This window comes from Leopardus geoffroyi, chromosome C2 (assembly GCF_018350155.1).
Source record: "Leopardus geoffroyi isolate Oge1 chromosome C2, O.geoffroyi_Oge1_pat1.0, whole genome shotgun sequence".
Classification (NCBI taxonomy): domain Eukaryota; kingdom Metazoa; phylum Chordata; class Mammalia; order Carnivora; family Felidae; genus Leopardus; species Leopardus geoffroyi.
The window spans coordinates 68,606,864-68,628,615 of record NC_059333.1 but is presented as its reverse complement, the minus strand read 5'-3'; the positions used below and the strand labels follow the sequence as shown (position 1 = coordinate 68,628,615).

Genomic DNA, 21,752 nt, shown 5'->3' with positions numbered 1-21,752 from the left:
CCCCAGGCATGGTGTTAGGAGAGATGGCTGGTCTGTCTGAGGAGGGGAGTCAGACAGGAGTGGGTCTGGGTGGAAGGAAGGAGATGGTGTGTTTAGGCTCCTGCAGGAGCTCCATGAGGCATCACGTTTAACAGAAGTGGGCTCTCTGGCTGGGTGGAAGGTGGTGGGGCTGCTCCCTGGACCTGCCAGGACAGCCAGGGAGCAGGGACGGTGTGGGCTTCAGGAGTAGACAAGTCTGGGCATGAATCCCAACTCCTTCACTTACTATCTATGACTTGGCCAACCTGTTTCCTCATCTGTAAATGCAGTTTTCCCTCTCCACTCATGGAGTTTCTGTGAGGGTTAACAGAGCCAATGGAGATAAAACTCTCCCAGGGGGTTGACCCACCACAGGCCCTCTGCAGTCTGCACCCTGTCCTGGCACCTTATGAAGCTGGAGCCAGGAAGCTGCTTCCTGGGGACCTGCCTGCAGAACCAGCTTGATTTATGATTCTTGTCTCTGTTTTCACAGGAACTACCTCTTCAGACTCAGCCTTGCCAATGTTTCCCTCCTTCAGGTACATTTGCCTCCCTTCCCTTCCCTTTCTTTGTGATTTCCCTGGTATTTGGGAGCTGGGGCTGGGGTAGCACAGGGAGCAAGGTTCAGAATTCAGCCCCTATGGTTGAAAACAGGAGCCCCATGCTCTTTTCACTGGCCGTGGACTCACGCTGGCTTCCAGGTCTAACAGCCGGGAAGGTATTTGGAAGTGAGGGTCACCCACATAAACATGGAAGCACACATGGGGCTCCTGCATTGTGCAGGGGAACTGCTGACAAGGGGAGAGAAGGAGCACCCAAGTGAGAATGACCAACTGGCCTTGTGTGCCTGAGACTGAGGGGTCTCGGGATGCAGGACTTTAGGTGCTAAATCTGGGAGAGGATTGGGCAAACTGGACTGGTTGGTCATTCTAAGTCTTACAGAAAGGACTGAGTTTTGGCCTCAAGAGAAAGGGTATCCCTGGTTCCTTTTTTAGCTTGGCCTGAGTGATCCCATTCTAACTCAGCGTTTTCACTGGACTGTGATTGATTTATTATCTGCTGCCAAGAAGGACTCCCCAAGCATAATTCCCTAAGTGCTCGAGGAGGCATTTTAATGGGACTCCTTGATCCAGAACATTTATCCCAGATTGAGAAACAGATGCCAAACCATCTCTGCAGAGGCGGAACTTTCTAGATGAAAGAAGTCCATCCCTTCCTCAATGAGGGGAAAGCCTCCGTTCTTGTGTCTAGGAGGCTTGAGTATTTGTTGTGCATCAGATCTGAGCTGGGGGAGGAGGGGTTGTAAGACAAGCAGAGTCTCTGACCTCTAGGGCTCACTGTATAGCCAAGAAAAGATGGTGAGTGATGCATCTAACCTAATTACAGAATGGTTAAAGGAGGCAGTCAGGTGCTGGACGGTTTGGGGTACAGTTTCACTGCAAATGGCATTCGGGCAAGGGGACACCTCCTTGGTGAGCTGCTGTGACATTCTGGTCTGACCTTTTCTAGCTGCACCTGGGTGTATACCCCCATGGGCCATTGCAGCTGACTGCCAGAGGGGAGGTATAAGGGAGCAGAAAAGGTCTGACCATCAGAAGGGAGGAACTAGGGCAAATAGAAAGGAAACACCATTCATTTATTTATGGCTCCATCTATCCTTCAGTCCTTACCTTACCAGCCAAGCTGCCATCCATTCATCCAACTACCCACCCACTTAACATTTATTGAGTACCTACAGAAGGCTGGGTCTGGTTGGAGGCATGGTACTAGGCATTTGAGATCCAAAGTTGAATAAGGCTTAGTCCCTGGCCTCGAGGAATAAGCAGATGAGATCACAAAGGATTCCCTGTCCTGGATGGGATTTCTGTGGCATGATCTTGGGGCCTGGGCTAGAGCAGCCTCAGTGACCTGCCAGCTTGGTCACAAGCAGCCCATCTAGAGCCTACTTACCAATTGACATCCACAGAAAATGAAACCAAGTTGCCAAGTGCAGCAGGTCAGGGCCTGGGGAAAGTGGGCGCAGAGGTGGTTCAAAGTGGGTGAGAGGAAGTGGACCCGGGTAGGGGTCCTACCCTGAGCTCAGGCAGTAGGCTTTTTGTTAGGTTCCCAAGGTCTGCAAGTGAAGATCTTCTAGGAGCAGTAAAGTGGTCCCAGAGAGAAAGAGAAACAGATGCCGTGCAAAGCATGCAGGGAGGGGTGAAGGCTAGGTTCAGTGGTGGCACTGGTGGCACCAGAGGCACTAGAAACCCATCAGGCTCAGCATGGTCTGCAAAGCCTTCTCGGAAAGCTGCCCTTGGCCTGGAGCTTGAAGGATGGGGATTTTCCAGGCAGCTCAGGAGGGGACACAGAGGTGTGAAATAGCATGGAGCACTGAGGGACCTGGTGGCAGGATCATTGGGTGTGAGTGGGAAAAGGGTGGGAGATGAGGCCTGGGAAAAGAGAGAGACCACTTTGCACCTGGCCTGGTGCAGAGAATGGGTTAGTCAGGGGAGCCTGTTTGGAGGCCACTGCAATAGCTCAGGTGAGTGATGGGGAAAACTGAACTAAGGCAGGGGGTGGGGATGGAGAGAAGAGGGAGGAAGATCTGCAGGTGATGGAAACACACAGGGTCACAACATCAAACAGCTCCAGGGCGCATCAGGCACACTGTCTTTTGCATGAAGGAGGAAGGGAAGTTAGCAGCTCTGGGGAGCTCGGCCAAAGTCTTGGCCCACGGTGCCATCCAGGGCTCTGGCTTACAAAGCTGGGTAGCATAAATCAGGTTGGGAATGAAGGTAGCCTGGCTCTTGGCAGTAGTTCTGCCTTGGCTGCCCAGTAGAATCACCAGGAGAGATTTGAAAAACACTGATGCTTGGTCCCAACCTCGGAGATTCTGACTTGATTGGTCTGAGGTGCAGGTGGGCACTGAGAATTAAAAAAAATTTTTTTTAAACGTTAATTTATTTTTGAGAGACAGAGAGAGACAGAGCATGAGCGAGGGAGGAGCAGAGAGAGAGGGAGACACAGAATCTGAAGCAGGCTCCAGGCTCTGAGCTGTCAGCAAAGAGCCTGATGTGGGACTTGAACTCACAAACTGTGAGGTCATGACCTGAGCTGAAATCGATGCTTAACCAACTGAGCCACCCAGGCGCCCCGGCACTGGGATTTTTTAAAGCCCCCAGGTGCTTACAGCACGCAGCCAAATTTAGGAACCGCTGCTCTAGGATGTCAATGCCTTTTCTGTAGGTGCTGCCTGCCTGGTTTGGCTTCTGACAGTTGGCTCACAGTTCCCGGGTCCCATACCTTATCAGATGTTAGGGCTCTCTGGCTTGATGATGAGGCCTGACACTTGGTTCTTCCCTCTCTGTGTTGAGCTGGCCTCTGCCGTGGGAAGATATCTTATGCTAACCCCATAACTCGCACTTGGAGCAACGGCTCAGCTGCAGGGGCTTCTCTGAAGGTTGCTGCCAACCAGCCACAGGTACACTAGGAATTGGTTTCACCACCTTCCCAAGATGTCTCTTTGGGGCCTGATCTCAGGAGTCTAGACTAGATTTTCCATGACAGAATAAGGAGAGGATTTCATGTCCACATCCCTACCATAGTGGACTACCTACCATCTGACCACAAAGGGGAAAGAAAGGGAGAGAAGTTAGAGTGGGCTGTCCAGCATTCCTGGGCAGACTGGAGGTGAACCCCCGGCTCAGGTCCCCTGGTCTGTCATCTGGCCTGGTGAGAAAGCCTTGAATTTGACCACAGAAGCCTGGCCTCCGCAAGTGCCCTTCCATTGCCCTATTTGGGGCTTTGGGGTTTCTGCTCATAAGCTTTCAGTCCTCAGCATCTGCTATCACAATTGCTTACAGAAACCAAGTGCTAACCAAGAGCTGACCACCAGTGTCAGGAGGAGGTAGGACCCAGCCCTCCAAGCCAGCTTCCTCTACTGTCCATACTTCCTGGGGGTGCAAAGCAGTAACTCTAAGTTACAGCCAAATGATCCACTGACTCCAAGGAAGGATTTAACAATGCTTTATTGATAGCTTAAATAATTAACATCCCTTAAAAAAAATCTAAATACAAACAGTTTATGCAAACCAGTGTCCATTAAAAGGACTTCTAAGTGCCTAACCCCTATTAAACAGTTTATGTGAACTACTATTCCTTCAGGAAAATCTAAATACCCAGCCTCCTTCCTAATTCTCCAAGCACAAGAGGTGAGATACAGGTAGCAGCACAGAGGGCAGTGCATGAGCGCGTGCATACCTGTGTGTGTGTGTGTGTGTGTGTTTACTGCTGCTTGCGGTCAGGAAGGGGAAATAAAATCAGCTCCTCTGTGATGGTTATTTATCAGTGTAACCTGAACTGGTTTGGAGAAAGAAAATGTGGCGAGTGGTCAACAGTGTCAGGGGGTTGCTGTGTGATGAGCTATCCTAGATTTGGCAATTTTCTGGCCTTTGCCAGAGTAGTTCAGGGAATGATGTGTCTGGAGGCCTAATCGCAATGGATTCATGATCTTGGGCTGCTAGATGTCCTGGAAGTGCAGAAACACGGACTTTTTCTACACATACCCCATCAGGATACACGTGGGGCTTTGTTGGGCCTTGGCAGACAGTGAAGCTGATTCTGAGCTCTCTTCTAGTTATCTCTACATTCTCCAAGCTGGTCTGGCAGCTCTCAAGTTATTTGAAATCTAAACTCTCTGCTAAATGGTGGACCTAATGCTCAGAAAATGTTTTAATGATCAGCCATTGTCGCTGGTGTCCAAGGAAGTTGCTGGGTCTGCAAGGAGATTATCCAGGCCCTGGCTGTCTTGCCTGCTCTCTCCCGTAGCAGAAAACCATACAGTTACTCTGTTACCGGAGATTGCCGTATTAGAATTTCTGGGGACAGTCCTAGTTTAAAGCTTTATGCATGGCAGATTGATTGATCATACATGTATATCTCTACTCCTTCACAAAACCCCACTAAAAGGACAGTGAGGAATTTTAAAAGGTATAGGTCCACAATGACAGAGAGAACAAAAGAGACATCAATGGAGAAGAGATTAAACATATTTTAGGGAGATGGAAAGTGGATGGATAGTCATAATTGACTAGGCAGAACAGAACAGTTTACAGAGGAAAATATGGCAGAGAAGCAAACTGATCCCAGCCCCCAGAAGGGCTTAGAAGTTGGGATGTAGGGTATTGTGGAATGTGAAGATGAGGTATAAGGTCGGGGGGGGGGGGCAGTTGAAATTGTCTAAATTGAGAGATTGTAATCCAGGGATTCTATCCCATCCTACACAGCAATCCCTTCATCCATTTCACCCCTTCCCCAACAAAGAGAGACTAAGACCCTAACTCTAAAGAGCCAACTGGTGAGTCTCCAAATTTGGAGACTCCAAGAAAGCTGAAGGACACTAACGGGGTATGGTGCTAGAACAATGTTTCTCTTCTTTCTCTCTTTATGCAATTTATTTACTGAAGAAACCTGGTCATTTGTCCAATAGCGTTTTCCACAGTCCAGATTTTTCTGATTGCAATCCAAGTGGTACATCTTAACATGTTCCACTATTCTCTGTATCATCTGTAAATTGATGCTAGATCTAAAGACTTTATTCAGTTTAGATTCCAGCAAGGTTACTTCATAAGTGTTTTGTGTACTTTTTTTTAGGAGGTATGTTGTATATGATTTTCTCTGTGTTTTTTTTAAATGTTAGCAGCCATTGATGATTGTTTCCCAGATCCATTAACGTTGTGGGGGTTACATTGTATTAGTTGGACTTCTACAAAGAAAAACTTCTCATCTCCTATTTGGTTACCCAATGATAGAGTCGTATAGGAAAAGCAGGGTAAATGTTTGATACTCCTCTTTTATCTACCACCTTTCAAAGAATGAGCTGTTTTCCTAGTGTCTGTGATGATCAATTAATCTTATTCTTTTATTATTATTATTATTATTATTATTATTACAAACTCAGAATGGCTTTAAACACTATTGATGTGTCTCAGTCCATTGCACTTATCTTTCATGGCTATGCCATCTCTTCCAGGACAAAGCCTCTTCAGGTTGGTTCCTGGGTCCTTTGACATGATGGCCCTTTTGCCTTTGGTTGCATCCTTGCTATTTGGTGTGAAGAGATGCTCCAGGCTCACCTTGTACATTTCCTAACCTCAGACCCGGAGTCAGCCATTACTCTAAGATGCCGGTTCCTTTCAGTGGGAAATGGTTAGTTGATTTATTTTAAATACAAACAAATAGCCCCAAATCACTAGACATTTGAAAAAAAAGCCTATAAAGTGAAAGAGAAAGATCAAAACAAACAAGCAGAAGGAATGAAGAAAGGTGCAGGGACAATTAGAGAAATATAAGAAAACATCTTAAAAAGTAATTAGAAAAAACTCATTGAATCTTCTGATATATAAAAATATATTTTTTAATATACTAAAAATGTGATTGGGGAAATAAAAATCGAATTGAAGAATATAAGATGAAGTTGAATAAAAATCTCCCTGAAATTAGAACAAGAAAAAAATAAGAAATCACGAACAGGAGAGAAATAACAGAATATTAGAGGATCGATGCACAACGGCCATCACTTGGTTGGATTCATAAGAGTTACAAAAAAGAGAACAGAGGAAAAGTTGAGGAAGAAATTAAGGATGAAATAACATAAGAAAATCTGCCAGCATGGAGTGGAGGATGAGGCTTCACACTGAAAGGGCCGAGTGAGTTCCCAAAAAGGTCATGCACTAAGACACCTCAGTTGGAAAATTCAGGATATTGTAATGAAAGAGAAGATCCAAAAAGTTTCTAGAGCCTAAAGAAAAAGAAAAAACTAGAAAAGTTGGGGAATAAGAATTACATCAGACTTCTCAATCGCAACACTGGAATCTAGAAAACAGTGGGGGAATGAATGCCTTTAAAATTCTGAGTGAAAATTATTTTTAACCTAGAATTCTGTATCAAAGCTATCAATCAAGTATGGAGATAAAATGAATCAGACATGCAAAAATTTTTACCTTTTTAAAAAAAAAATTTTAATGTTTATTTTGAGAGAGAGAGCGTGCACACTCCCATGCATGTGGGGGGAGGGGCAGAGAGAGAGAGGGAGAGAGGGAATCCCAAGCAGACTCTGCACTGACAGTGCAGAGCCTATCGTGGGGCTCAATCTCATGAACCATGAGATCATGACCTGAGCCAATATCAAGAGTTTGATGTTTAACCCACTGAGCTACCCATGTGCCCCAATGAATTTTTAAAAATTGATCTATCATGTTCCTTTTCTTAGGAAGATAGTGGAGATGTGTTTTACCAAAGTAAGCAAGTAAATCAAAAAATTGGGAAATATAGGATTCAGTGAAAAGGAGAGGAGAGAAGGTAAGTCCCAGGATAACAGCCAAGCAGGGAAGCCCCAGGAGCAACCAGTCCACAATGGGGCAGGAGGCTGGAGCCTAGGGGCAGAAGAAAGAGGATGGGACTGAATAGATGATCAGAACCATTTGTGTTTACATTTAATAAATGATATCGAGAGGGATTTGTAGCAGCTGTTGGACATTGACCAATAACTTGGTCATCATTCCTGGTATTCCGGTAACGGCACACATTAACATTTCAGGATCATATGAGGAGGGAATTTGAGTCCTGGTTTTTTCGGAAAACCTTCTGTGGATACCTTCTGGTAAGATCAAGAGAGTATCAGCATCCAAACTTGCAGAATGGGAACAATAGCTTGGAAGAAAACTCTGGAGACCAGAGTGGAATATTCTTTAAGAACTGTGGTATCACTGAAACCCTGGGTGGTTCAAAAAATGATACTCTAAAACAAGCAAACAAACAAAACAAATGAGCACTGACAACCAAAGAGAAAAGTGATTCAGAAGAGGTGAACTCTGAATTCAAAGAAGGTTTTGGAATAATTAATTTTGCTTACATTTTTCTTTGTTGTACTCATAAGATTGATAGGTGATAAAAATTGTAGGTCTCAGTAAGAGCATTTTGAATAAGTTTACATTAAAAATTTAAGCAATAAAGGATTTGATTGGCAGCATATTTTCTTTCTTGGTGTTTCATATTACAATCAATGGTGTCTTACATTCAGTGAAATCCAGGGTACTGACTGGTAGTAGTGAACAATTTTTATATATTCATAAGAATGTAAATACTGATGATTTTAATTTAAAATTAAATAATTATATTAATATATTAAATTAGTTTAATATTACGTAATTATAGTGGGAGGATGAGGAGAAGGGAAATGTATGTGTGCTTTAACGTGGGGGGAGAATGGGATGGGTGAGTGGGAAAAATCTTCACCCCCATTAACAGGAAGTAAGAAGAAAAAGTCTGAGTTTGATACATATTTTCAAGAAATTGGATTAAAAGACACACACACAGAGAAGCAGCTAAAAGCATTGAAAGAAGTTGTCCTTAGGAAATGGGACTGGGGCGGAGGAGGAGTGAGTTGTTGGGTTTTTTTTTAAATAATTTTTTCATATCCTCTAACTTTTTCAACTCTGTGCATCATTACTCTTTTTTTTTATCATTACTTTGATATAAATAATTTTTTAAATAAAATAAAAATTTTAAAAATGACTCAAACAAGCCTGTTCTGTGCTGTTATCATTATAAATATACATATTCTTTACAGGCCATATGTTCTAACTTTGGGTTTGAGAAATCTATTCACTGTGAGAAGCTGCAGGATGTAACGGAGAGAGCTCAGCTCTGGTGTCAGCTATCTGGGTTTGCATCTTGGGTCTGCTGCTTACTAGCTTTGTGACCTTGGGCAAGTTGCTCAACTTCTCTGAACTTTATTTTCCTCACCTGTAAAATGAGCAGAAGTCTAAATGTTTTAGTGGCTGCAGTGAAGATCCAAGAGAGGTGTGTCAGTCCCTGGCACAGAGCCTGTCCGGGTGTCTGCTTTTCATTTGTACATTTGTACATTTGTACATTTGTACAACTGCCCCACCCACCCACCCAATGGAAATCTCACCCCCTTATGAGCAAGGCCCCTTTGCCCACCACCAGCACCCCCCCACACCCCAACAGCTATCCACTGTCCAGAGTCTTAAGCCTGGACATCTACAGTGTCTATGGGTCACTGCTCTTTTCTGGCCCCAAAGGCCCTGAAGTTGCTTGTTTATGACCCTCTTCTCACATCAGGCTCAGCCAGGGAGCTGATGGGGTCCGGAGGGTGACAATGGCTCCATTGTTCCTGTCCAGATAAACCTCATGGCTCTGTGGCCAGATGCCAGGGTCATGGGCCCCCTTCAAGGTCTGGGAGCAGAGGCCTGCCTGAGCTCCAGGCCCAGCATGGCAGGGTGAGCCCAGCCTGCTCAAAGGTCTGATGGAGGCATGACCAACTTTCCCCCCGGCTCCTGAATCCAGGGTCTGCTGGAGCCAGCCCTCCCTCTGCCCCACAAAGCAGCCATCTCAGAGCTGTGGGTGGATTGCAGCCTGCTGCTCCCTCTTCAGGCAACCCCCCTCCACACCCCAACCCTGGAGCTCTGCAGGCAGGGACTTCACGGCTAGAAGAAGCTCTGTGAAAAATGAAAAGCAGATGGGGTTTTTTTCCCCCCTGTTTGGATGGAAGACCTGCTTGCTCAAGGCTCCCTCTCCTAGGACAGTAGGCAGTTCATGTTTATACATGTGACCCAGAAATACATAATGAGCCACACGCCAGGGCTGTTGACATTGCCTGGACCTGGAGGGTAGCAATCTTCCCTCCAGATGCTCTTCAGAGGCTGGGAGGGATGTCTCAGAGTGGAGACAGAATAGGTGAAGGGGCAGAGGGGTTCCCAGGTGGGGAATAGCCCTCTCCTAATGCCATGGACACTTGGAAACATGAGGCCCTGAGTGAAAACTCTGTCCCCTAGCACCCCATGGTGCATCCCATAATAGAGCACGAGTGATACTACAAAGGAAACAAGAAGGGAAGCAGACAGCACAGAATCTGGAAGAGAGGTAGCAATTAAGAAATAGGGATCCCAGGGTTGCCTGGGTGGCTCGGTTGGTTAAGCATCCAACTTCGGCTCAGGTCATGATCTCATGCTTTGTGAGTTCAAGCCCCGCATTGGGCTCTGCGCTGACAGTGCAGAGTCTTCTTGGGATTCTCTCTCTCCCTTTTTCTTTGTCCCTCCCCCACTTGCATGCGCTTGCTCTCTCTCTCTCTCTCAAAATAAATCAATAAATTTTTCTAAAAAGAAAAAAATAAATAGGGAGCCCAAGGTCCTGATACAGCAGGATAAAGAGAAAAAACACACAGAGCCTTTGAATCAAGAATGAGGGTTCCAGTTCCTGCTCTAGCACATGGCAGCAGTAAGTCACACAGAATCTGAGTTTCTTCATCTGTTAAGGAAAAAAAAAAAAAGAAAACACTTTGCAGGATAATAGTGGGAAAATTAAATAGATCTATCTCTGAGGTTTGCAAAATCTAGCCTTTCTTCCCACTCATTTGAGAGACATCTGACACATAGGGAGCACATTTTCCATCTCGGGCTCTGGGTCTGGGGTGGTTCTGAAGGTCGTCCTTGGCCACTTCAGCTCCCTGGCTGACCTGGGGAAGGAAGGACAGAGAGTCCTGGGACAGAGCTGCATGGGGGTAATTCAGCATGAGGAAGTTGTTACTCTAGGCCTCCCTGACGCAGGCAGGTGGGGAGGGACTGAGGGCACATCCTTCTTAAAGGTCTCTGAGTAAGGAGATCTGGCAGCCCTCTGGGTCCGAGCAGATGTGGTGAGGGGAACCCTTACCCTGCAGGCTGTCATTGACCCTTTCCCAGCTTCCGGTCCACTCCCGACCCTGACTGCTGCCTGCCCCGGCCGTGAGTGCCACGGCCATATGATGTCTGTGTGCTCCTCCCGCAGGCCACAGAGTGGGCCTCCAATGAGGACACGCGTCGCTCCTGCCAAAGCAAAGGGAAGACTGAGGTATGTGGCCCTGGTGGGTGCAGGCATCTGGCTTAGAGCTGTCAGGTGTGTGGTTGTGGGGATGGAGGGTCACCATGTGGGCACGAGGCTGCCTGTGTGAGAAGCCCACCCTGATCCGATTGGGCAGCGATGCAGCCACCTGGCCTGGGAGGGAGATGTGAAGGCAGGGGATGTCCACAGATGCAACCTGAACTTCAGAGCAGGGCACATCTGGGGCAGAGGGGAGTGCTTTCAAATGTCTGTGGGGCAGTGGTGTGAGGGAAAGACACCCAGCCCCACACCTGGTGTTCTTGTTCCTTTATTACTTCCCCTTCTTGCTTCAGGAGGAATGTCAGAACTACGTGCGAGTCCTGATTGTCACTGGCCGGAAAGTGTTCATGTGTGGGACCAATGCCTTTTCCCCAGTGTGCTCCAGCAGACAGGTGGGGCCCTCTCAGGGCAAGACAAACTGAAGGGGTCACAAGAGGTTGTCTTTCCCAGGCACTACACAGCCTTGGGGTGGGTGGCCAAATTTAGGCACACACACACACACACTAAAAAAAAGAATGTCCAATTAAATTTAATTTCAGATAAACATCAAATTATATTTAGTGTAAGTATGTCCCATGGGAGATTTGGGATACACTTATACTAAACAATTATTCATTAGTCATCAAAAACTCAACTGGGCCTGCTATATTTTATCAGTCAGCCTCACCTTGGAGGGTTCTGACTGGGATGCAGGGAACAGAGGCAGATGGAGCCCCTGTGACTCAGTCTCCCCCCTCCATGATGGCTGCTCCCTCAGGGGAGCTATGTGTGGGGGAGGGAGTGAGGAAGAGGTTGGAGACAGAGAAAGGCCCCGAGAGACCAGGAACCCAGGAGGAAGCAAACTCTGGGGTGGCAGGGGAGAACAGGGAGCCCCTGGGTGTCAGGGAAAAGTGCCCCTATCTGCCCATCGTCCCCAGGTGGGGAACCTCAGCCGGACCATAGAGAAGATCAATGGTGTGGCCCGCTGCCCCTACGACCCGCGCCACAACTCCACAGCTGTCATCTCCTCTCAGGGGGAGCTCTACGCGGCTACCGTCATCGACTTCTCAGGTCGGGACCCCGCCATCTACCGAAGCCTGGGCAGCGGGCCACCTCTTCGCACCGCCCAGTATAACTCCAAGTGGCTCAATGGTAAGGGGGCACAGTCCCGGGGGTGGGGGTTCTCCTGCCAGCCAGCCCACCTGACCCCTATCAATCATCCTTCCTTCCCAGCCTCTGAAAGGGCTCACACTTGCTTCATCAAAAAGCCCAGAGGCAGGGAGATATTTGCCCAAGGACCATAGCACATCAGAGATGGACTCCAGATCAAAACCACAGATGTCCTGAGTACCCAGAACAGATGAAGGGGAGGCTGTGAGGGCAGAGGAGGAGTTAGGAATTAATTAGGAGAAAGGGTTATGGGAAAGAATAGATTGGGAGAGGGTGGTATGAGTTTCAACCCCCTGGCGTTGAATTCCAGCTTCTCCCCTGACTGGCTGTGTGGCCTTGAGCAAGTACTTGACCTCCCTCTGCCACAATGTTCTCATCCATAAGGGGGATAATCATAGCACTTAGCTCATAGGTTGCTAAGAGGATCCTATAAAGTACTTATAGTATTGTCTGGTATGCAGTGAGTGCTTGGAAGCACGTGTTAACTATCATTATACCTGGACTTTGCACTGGAGGTAGGAACAGGGTTAATTAGAGCACCCAGGTCCCCAAACTGGCCAGGGTGTCAGGATGCCCATCCGGGGAAACGGAAGTAGTAGGTACTCCAGACTCTGTCCCCTTCCTCCCTGCTGGCCCGACCCACTCCTCCTCTTCTGCCCCCCAGAGCCAAACTTTGTGGCAGCCTACGACATCGGGCTGTTCGCCTACTTCTTCCTGCGGGAGAACGCGGTGGAGCATGACTGCGGACGCACGGTGTATTCTCGTGTGGCCCGAGTATGCAAGAATGACGTGGGCGGCCGCTTCCTGCTGGAGGACACGTGGACCACGTTCATGAAGGCCCGGCTCAACTGCTCCCGCCCGGGCGAGGTCCCCTTCTACTACAACGAGCTGCAGAGTGCCTTCCACCTGCCTGAGCAGGACCTCATCTACGGGGTCTTCACCACCAACGTGTGAGTCCCTTGCCCTCTGCCGTCCCTTCCGGTCCTCGCAGCCTGGTGGGAGTGGGCAGATCCCTCTTTGAGCCTTTGTTTCTCCTTCTGTAAGATGGGGAGTGCGTGCCTTCCGCCCTGGGTAGTCTGAGTGTAACAGCACTCCATCTGGTCTTAAGGGTTAACTTGCTCCCAGATAACGCACTCCTTACTTGCTTGTGACTTGCTGCCTCTGGAGTGGTAAGCACTCATTCTAGATTGCCGTGAAGGGCAGGCCTGGACCAGATCTGAAGCAAGTAAATGGAGCTGGATTATGGCTCTGTGGAGGAAGAAATTGCTGGTGGTGAAAGGGAAATAGCCCTCCTAGGGGATGGAAGCCCGGAAAGCTCAGAGGGAAGTCTTTCTGGTCCCTTCCACCTCAGGACTCCGTGAACCTGCTAAACCTAACCAGCAGAGTCTTCTGGCAGTCCTGATGGCACTGGGAAACACAAGCTGGGAATTAGAACCCCTTTTGTTTCCTGGGTATAAGGAGATCATGAGACCCTGCCCCCACCGCCTCCTTCTGTGTAAAGGCTGACCCAATCAGGTGATTTTCTTATACAGAATGCTGAATGGGCAGCACAGACCAAGGAACACATCTGTAGTGCAGGATGCTGCTGGGGCTTCTTTGTGAGGACCTCTGAAACATATGCGCCCTAGACTGGTGTTTGCTTACCCTTGGCCCCAGGTAGCAGGGATTGGATGAGGGCCAGGCTGGCTATAGGAAGGACGGTCTGAGGGGATGCACAGGGATGGGAGGAAAGCTGGGAAACAGGAACAGAGAGGCTATCCAAGGCAAGGGACAGACATGCAGCATAGCCCCTACAGCCATGAGCTGATAGCCAGGACTTAGTGACCAGCCTGGCAGTCAGCACCAGAAAGTGGGCAGCCATGAGCAAAGGGCAGGAGCTTCTGGAGAGGCATCGGGGGGAAATGATGACATTGGTATGGATTGTAAGGAGCTTATGTATTGTGTGCCTTTTCCATGCCAGGTGTGTGTCATGGTGGGGGGTAGGGGGGAAGCAGGGATGCCATTAAGAAAAAGACCTGGTTCTGCCCTTAAGAAGCTTACATTCTAGAAATAGTGGTTATTAAACACCCAGTTTTAACTGTGATAAATGCTACAAAGGGCAAAGGCAGTGTGCTGAGAGCCTCTACCAGTGTGGAGGGGTGGTGATCAGGGAAGCCTTCCTGTAGGAAGTGACATCTACAGGATGAATGAGAGTTAACTAGGAAAGAGTTTGGGGGTGGGAAGAAAGAAATGTTTGAGGAACTTAGTGGAGACCAGCATGACAGGAGCCTGGAGGGTGAGGAAGAGGAGAACAGGAGAGGAGGCTGAGGGGCTGGGACAAGAAGAATTATGTCCCAAAGACCTTACAGACTGCTTAAGTGTTTTGATATTTATTCTAAGAGCAAGGGGAAATTATTGAAGGGCTTAAAGCTGACCAGAGACTAGCTTGGATGTGCATTTTGAAATGTTTGCTGTGGCTGCTGTGTGGAGAATGGATTCCAGGAGACTGAACAGGCTACAGGGAGGCCAGCCAAGAGGACAACACAGCATCCAGCAGGAGATGAGGGTGGCTGACCCCAGATGGGGGCGGGGGGGGGGGGGAGTGGACACAGACTAAATGCAGAGAACAGAACTGGAAACATTTGGGGGAGTGGTGTAGCCTCTGTGACCTGTTCACATCAGACTCATAGAAATACCTAATTCTGGGACTGAAAGGGTCTTAAGAGGTCATCCGGCTCAGGGTATTGTGGGATGCAGCATGAATCAGTGGTTTGATAACCAGCTTTAAAAATAAAATAAAATGAAGACAGCAGAATAGAATGGAATAAAAGTATCAGAGTACAATAATGTATTTAGTAAGGGCAAGTATTGTTTCATGAAGATTCTTCACAGATGTGTGTGCTCATGTGTGTGCTATTCTGAGTTGTAATATGAAATGTATCTCTTACAGTGGGCTGTGGCTGGAATGTTTGAAAAACACTAACTTTTTTGAGCCTCCCACTGGAGAAGGGAAAGGGATGAGGAAGTAGCACAGAATGACCCCCCAGTGCTTCTCGTCAGGGGGCTTCCCGCCCCCCCCCCCCCGAGTTTCCAGAGTGTGAGGGCCATATCTCCTCCTCCTGTGACACCCCATGGTGTGGGAAGCACCAGGCTCACCCAGGTCCTCAGCCAGCCTCGGAGCCGGGCCACTGCATGACATGACAGCTGGCGGGGGGGAGGGGGGGTTACAGGCATCGAGCCCCACAGGGAGGGCAGCATCCCGCCATCTCTTGCCTTTCAGAAACAGCATTGCCGCTTCTGCTGTCTGCGCCTTCAACCTCAGTGCCATCTCCCAGGCTTTTAATGGCCCATTTCGCTCCCAGGAGAACCCCAGGGCTGCCTGGCTCCCCATCGCTAACCCCATCCCCAACTTCCAGGTACAACTTTTCCTCCCCGTTCCCTCTCCTCACAGACCACCTTTCCCTAGCCAAGCAGCCACCAGCTGGCTCTCAGCTGCTCAGCACGAACACCAAACCTGCCCCTGCGGGTCTGCACCCATCTGTGCCGTCTGCGATAGTTCCCTAAGAGGGTGGTAACATCTAAGACTGTGGATTGAGAAGGGGAGAGTGGGTAGGATGCAGAGCAAGGGAGCATGCTCTGAGCCATCTCTAAATGTGATGTCTCACCCCCAGGGAGACTCAATGTAGGGGACCAGGAGAGCACTCACTAGCTGTCTGGCCAGAATTTGGGGATTTTAGCTGGAGTTTGCTTATCGTCTCCCCAGCCTGGGTACTCATTCCTGGAGGGTCTGAGTGCCAGGAGTGGTCAGCGCCGAGCCGTTGGGTAATGAAAGCATACCTAGTGCTGTGGTGGAGAAGAGGAAAGAGCCATGAGGCAAAGGAACCTACAGGTGGTTGACTTTCACATTCATCCAACTTCCTGCCCACGGGGCAGTATGGAGCAGGGGAAGACCTCACCATTTGCAGTGGGATTATCCTGACCCAGATCTAGCCCTCCCTCTGGGTGATCTTGACCTCCGCCAAGTCACCCAACCTCCTTGAGCCTCTTTACCCTTCTCTGGTACATAGGGATAATGCTCTCAACCTCAAAGATAAATGCAAGGGTTAATATGTACCTGACACAGTGCCTGGACTGTAGAAGTGCTCAATAAATGGTAGTTGCCTTCCAGCTTGGGTTTAGAAGGCATAAGAGCTTGGAGCTGGTAGGAACCCACGAGAGGAAAGGCAGGTTGTGGCCCAGCATGGGGGAGGAGCCCCTACAGCAACAGCATAAAATCACAGGACACTGTTTTTGGCACTCAAATGATTCATTTTTAGATAATCCCAGCTCCTATTTCATCTCCCCATCCTCTTCACCATCCCCAGAACGTCCCTCCTCCCCATCTTCCCTGCCTCATGTTCCCTTAGTTCTCAAAAAAGAGGTATTGCTCCCTGGAAGGGGTTGCAGCCGCCCCCTCCCCGCCGCAGCGATGTTGGGGGTGGGGAGCCGGGACTGGAGAATCAGAACCTGCCACCCGGGTTACGATGAGGAAGGAGAGGGATAGGGGACTGCGGCAGCCGGTTGGCTGGGCCCGTGTGACCCCACCCCCTCCCCGCTGCAGTGCGGCACCCTGCCAGAGGTGGGCCCCAACGAGAACCTGACAGAGCGAAGCCTGCAGGACGCACAGCGCCTTTTCCTGATGAGCGAAGCTGTGCAGCCGGTAACGCCCGAGCCCTGTGTCACCCAGGACAGCGTGCGCTTCTCACACCTCGTAGTAGACCTTGTGCAGGCCAAGGACACGCTCTACCACGTGCTCTACATCGGCACGGGTGAGCTCCTCCCCGTCCAGCCCGGCTCCCGGTGGGGAAGAGGTTGAGGGGCGGGGGCCGGGCTGGTCCTTCAAGGCCACCTGCATCTGGCCCCTGCAGAGTCGGGCACCATCCTCAAGGCACTGTCCACGACGAGCCGCAGCCTCCGCGGCTGCTACCTGGAGGAGCTGCACGTCCTGCCCCCCGGGCGCCGCGAGCCCCTGCGCAGCCTCCGCATCCTGCACAGCGCCCGCGCGCTCTTCGTGGGGCTGAGCGACGGCGTGCTGCGGGTCCCGCTGGAGAGGTGCGCCGCCTACCGCAGCCAGGGGTAAGCGGGGGCCGCGGGACGGCGGGTGGGCGGGCTCCGGGCCTCCCGAGGCTTATGCCCGCCAATCGCACCTCGGAGGTGGCGCCTAAGAGGCAGAGCTTTGGAACCACCTAGGGTGGCATCCTGACCCAGTCTCGTTATTTGCTTTTGGACAAGTCACTTAACCTCTCTGAACCTTGGTTTCCTTCTCATAAAATATCTGCAGGGATTTTGTAAAGGTTAATTGAGATAGTCTGCCTAAACCACTTATCACTGCCTGGGGGAAAAGTGTGTGCTTAGCAAATGGTGGTGGCTGCTGTTATCCCTGTTGTCAACCCCAAAGTTAAGGCCTCCCAGCCAGCTCTAGCTTAGCTGATTTATTCTCAGCCCCTTTAATTCAGAGAAAGGTCTTTATCTTTGAAACCACAGTACTTACTACCTAGATGTGGAGGGGGAGATGAGAGATGATACTTTTGAGTCAGCACCAGGTTTTTGCTTTTCTTCCTTCCTGACTTAGAGGAGGCAGAGAGGACTGGCTTGGGTGGGGTGGAGGTGAGGAGCCATGTGGAGTCGTTTGTTGTGTTTGCTTCCCAACTGCTTCTGAGACCTTAGCTTCAAGTGGATTCACAAATTTGGCAATAACGGCACTGGCATTTAGGGGGGAAAACAAAAAGCTTATTCCAAAGCCAAATAGAAATGCATCTCAGATGCCTACCACGTGAAGCTCCCCTGAGCTGTGCCCCCTCATTTTTGAGATAATCAAAGGCTGCCTTGGCTGGCATAGCCACAGCCACATGGGCTCCTGTGGCCTTTGCAACACAGAAACCTCCTGGCTGTGCCCATCTGTCCTGAGAGTTTAGAGACAAATGGTATCCCTGCTGCCAAGGGTCGTTCTCCAGCCCCTGTGGGGTGTGCTGGGAGCTGGGCAGAGGTCTGGAGGGCACGGGAGGACACTGGATGGTCATGGTGTGGCAGCCAGAGAGGAAGAAAGGGAGGGCAGTGCGCAGACACTCAGGCTCCCCTCAGTCTCAACACATGGCTCCGTCAGCAAAACACCAAACATTTACTAAGCCCTCCCACACTCAGAGCACTTTGCAAAGCTGTCCGTGTGAGAGGGGAGAGGCAAGAACATGGGCTAGAACACTCTCATTTCCCTCAGAGCTGTAGATGTCTGGCTGGGGAGAGAACCTCACCCTGTGTTGGACGTGTGAGGCATACTAGGCGGGGCTTACGTGGCAGAATGGGACACACCTAGGATTCTCCCTCAGCTCCGTCATCTACTGGCTGTGTCATCTTGAGCAAGTTACTTTGCCTGTTGAGCTTTCCTCTCGGGGGAAAATGGGGAAACTGTGATGGAGTAAATGATAGTTGGTTTTGGCAGAGATGTTGTAAGGATTGGGAATTACATCCATGAAGTGCCTAGCCCAACAAGTCGTAGCTAGTGTCCTTATTCCTTTCCCATCTCCACAAATGCATTTAGGGGCCCTGCAGCCTCCTGGGATCTCTGGAGTCTCAGCATCTCTGACATTGAGTACAGGTAATACTGCGTGGCATGAATGATAGGCTGTCTACTGGCGGTGTTTCTCCCATATCTTGTATTCTTCTTTAACTCGTGTGTTGTTATTAAACTTTTCACATATGCCTTGTTCTTTAAATGATTGTTGTTGTTGTTTTTTAATTTATTTTTGAGAGAGAGGCAGAGTGTTACTGGGGGAGGGGCAGAGAGAGAGGGAGACACAGAATCCGAAACAGGCTCCAGACTCTGAGCTGTCAGCACAGATTCCAATTTGGGGCCTGAACCCCACGAGCCATGAGATCATGACCTGAGCCGAGGTCGGACGCTTAACCGACTGCGCCACCCAGGTGCCCCTCATATGTGCCTTGTTCTTTAAGAGTTTGTAAATCCTTGAAGGCAAACTCACTGTCCCAGTACTTTTTCTACTTCACCAGGGGACCGTGCCCAGCCCCAGGCACAAAATGGCCTTCCACACATGACTGATCCATCAGCAGATTGATTATTTGGCCTGAGACAGGAGGTTGGTGCAGGAGAGGAGTGAGAAATAGTACTGAGGCCAGCTGAGAATGCCAAGGGAGGATTTGATCCCAATCTGTGGCTATAGGCACTCAAGTGGGGGAAGTGGAGTGACAGGCAGTGTGAATAGGTGTTTGACAGCCATCAAGGAGACAGTGGCGTGCAGCACTGTAGAGGGTCAGATGGTCGGCCAGCATGAGGTAGTGTGGCTCCAGGCTGGATATCAAGTAATGGGGTCTGCAGTGGAACCAGAGGAAGGAAGACGCTGGGACATTTCACCACTCACATGGTGCTACAGAGAGGGGACAGGGAGGGTGCAGAGCATGGCCAGGTGGAACAGCAAGGGAGAAAGAAGTCAGTTTGGAATCTGATACTTTCACCCTGTTTGAACTCCTGAATTTGGGATCTGAACCTTTGATGTGTACAGTGAGATCCTGCCGTAAAACTAGAGGTGGATCTGATATGTGAGGTTCTGGAGGTTCTGCCAGTTCTGGAGGGTGAGGATGGATGCGCAGAGGCCTCTTCACGTTCCCTCCTGTGCCCAGAATCCAGGGGCTTGTCTCCAGCCCTCTCCTTTCACTCAGGCAAATCTCAGCCCCATAGAGCATGACCAGGATCCCGGCCTGGCCAGAGAGAGACCAGGGCTCACAAGAGGTGGAGCAGAGGGAATCAGCTGCTGACTGGCTCTAAAAAGCAGATGCTTTGTGCATGAACCACCCCCTTCCTCCTTCCAGCATGCCCTTCATGAGGCACTGGAGGAGGCGTGGGGGTGCCTACCCCAGCTCACTCAGGAACGTGGATCAGAGTATCTCCTTCCCACCTCCCTCCCAGGCAGGAAATCTGGGTTTTCCTCCACTGCCATCTTAATAATGGCCACTTGCTCTCAAGCTCCACCTTGGACAGCTCCCATTGTGAAACTATTGCTGCAGGGTTCTGGAATCCGCCCGCTTTCAACATCCACCATCCATCTCTGTCCTGCCTCCCAGCCCATGGAATGAACCTGTTCCCTTTTGTAATGGCTGCTTAAGACACTGCAGTAAAAAAGACATGGTAATATATTACCGGTCTAATGGCTGCTTCTATGGAAGGAACTCTCAATTGCTACCCATTCTTACAGTCAGACACACTTTAATTCTCTCCTTGGAGCTTTAATTTTCTTAAGAACATTCCCTGCTCTGTAAGCTTTGGAGTGGTCTTTGGCCCAAAGCAGCAAATGTGGACAAGGAGAGAGCTCAAGCATTGGCTCCAAGGGAGTCGTGCAAGCTTCCTCAGGCAGCCAGAGCCAGGGGCAGGGGCAGGGGCAGGGGCAGGCCAGGGCAGGTGTATCTGTGGAGAATCTAGTCTCCTCTCTGGGAGAACTGAGAGCAGGCTGAGAGGGCAAGGGAGCCTAAGCAGGGCAGGGGTGGGAGGTAGGGGGTTGGGGCCAGCATCCAATCTGTGTTTTTCTTCCATCCTTATTCTTTTCTTATTCTTTCATGGATTGGAAAGACAAGACATTTCATCTCTTAGCTTAAGAACCCTGACCAATGTAGCCTTAGAAAAGCAATGATCAATCATGCTATACTTTAGAATCACCTGGGGAGTGTTTAAAAGATTCCAGTGCCTGGGCCTCCTCTGATCCAGAAGGCCCAGATATAGGTGGGGTTTTTATTTTGTTTGCTGAAGCTTTTAAAAAAGATCGCCAGGAGATTCTAATTTGCAGTCAAAACTGGAAACAATTGTTCTAGAACTGGTTAGACCCTAGATGAAAGAAGTAGCAAGAGGCAAATTGCAATCTTCCAGTATCTACTGCTTTTGTCTTGTATAAACCGATTCAGATTTTCTGCTTTTATCCATATTCTCTACTGGCAGACATTTGTTTTTGATGAATAGAATCTTATTTATTATTATTATTAATCACTAGTCATGGCTTTTTTTCCACTTAATTTATGTAGCTTACAAAGTGCCACATCAGCTGCTTCTAGAGTTTGATACTGCCTTCTGAGAGCTGAGGGAAATACCCTCAGGAGTGGGTTTTATTGAGTTCTGATTGGTTGAATTTGCTCGCAGCAAATTTGGTTCAAATGTCAGCCAGAGGAGCAGAATCTCAAAACCACATGCTGCTGGGACTATTTTGCATATGTACTGCATTTAGTCCCATGATGTCTAGTTTGATTCATTCTGCTGGTGAAACACCCCCAAATCAAACCTTTGGATCCCCGATGAAAATATGAACACACTTAATATTGTACAATTTACACAAATTGTTCTTGAGTGAATAAAATGGAAACAGATTCTTGAGTAACAGATGAACGTTTTGGATTTCTGGGTGGGCCAGAGTGTGCTTACTGGGGTCCATCAAGGCCCTTGCCCTTTGAAGCCCCAGGCATCACCTCCCTTACATGAGGCCAGGGGCTGCCTGAGCAAGGGGCATCATTGTCTTCTTCGGGCATCATTGGGGCCAGAATCATTGGGGCATCATTGTTGCTTCTCTGGCAACAAGGGGAAGCCCCAACCCTCTTCTTCTTCATAAGGTCTCTCATATAAGCTCTTCTGTCCCTGGAACCTGACACGGTCTGTTGAA

General features: G+C 49.3%; 1 protein-coding gene across 6 annotated transcripts in view; it reads left to right on the top strand.

The window, feature by feature from the left end:
• Positions 1-21,752, top strand: part of SEMA5B (semaphorin 5B) — a 118,551-nt gene that overhangs the window by 88,790 nt on the left and 8,009 nt on the right. For 3 of the 6 annotated variants that reach the window (XM_045502276.1, XM_045502273.1, XM_045502272.1), the window contains exons 4-12: positions 512-557; positions 10,843-10,905; positions 11,229-11,327; positions 11,853-12,066; positions 12,749-13,034; positions 15,344-15,479; positions 16,664-16,871; positions 16,971-17,178; positions 18,638-18,694. In XM_045502276.1, coding sequence (XP_045358232.1) covers positions 512-557; positions 10,843-10,905; positions 11,229-11,327; positions 11,853-12,066; positions 12,749-13,034; positions 15,344-15,479; positions 16,664-16,871; positions 16,971-17,178; positions 18,638-18,694 — 1,317 coding nt within the window. The remainder of the gene's footprint in view (positions 1-511; positions 558-10,842; positions 10,906-11,228; positions 11,328-11,852; positions 12,067-12,748; positions 13,035-15,343; positions 15,480-16,663; positions 16,872-16,970; positions 17,179-18,637; positions 18,695-21,752) is intronic. The other 3 variants (XM_045502277.1, XM_045502274.1, XM_045502275.1) reach the window with 2 other exon arrangements.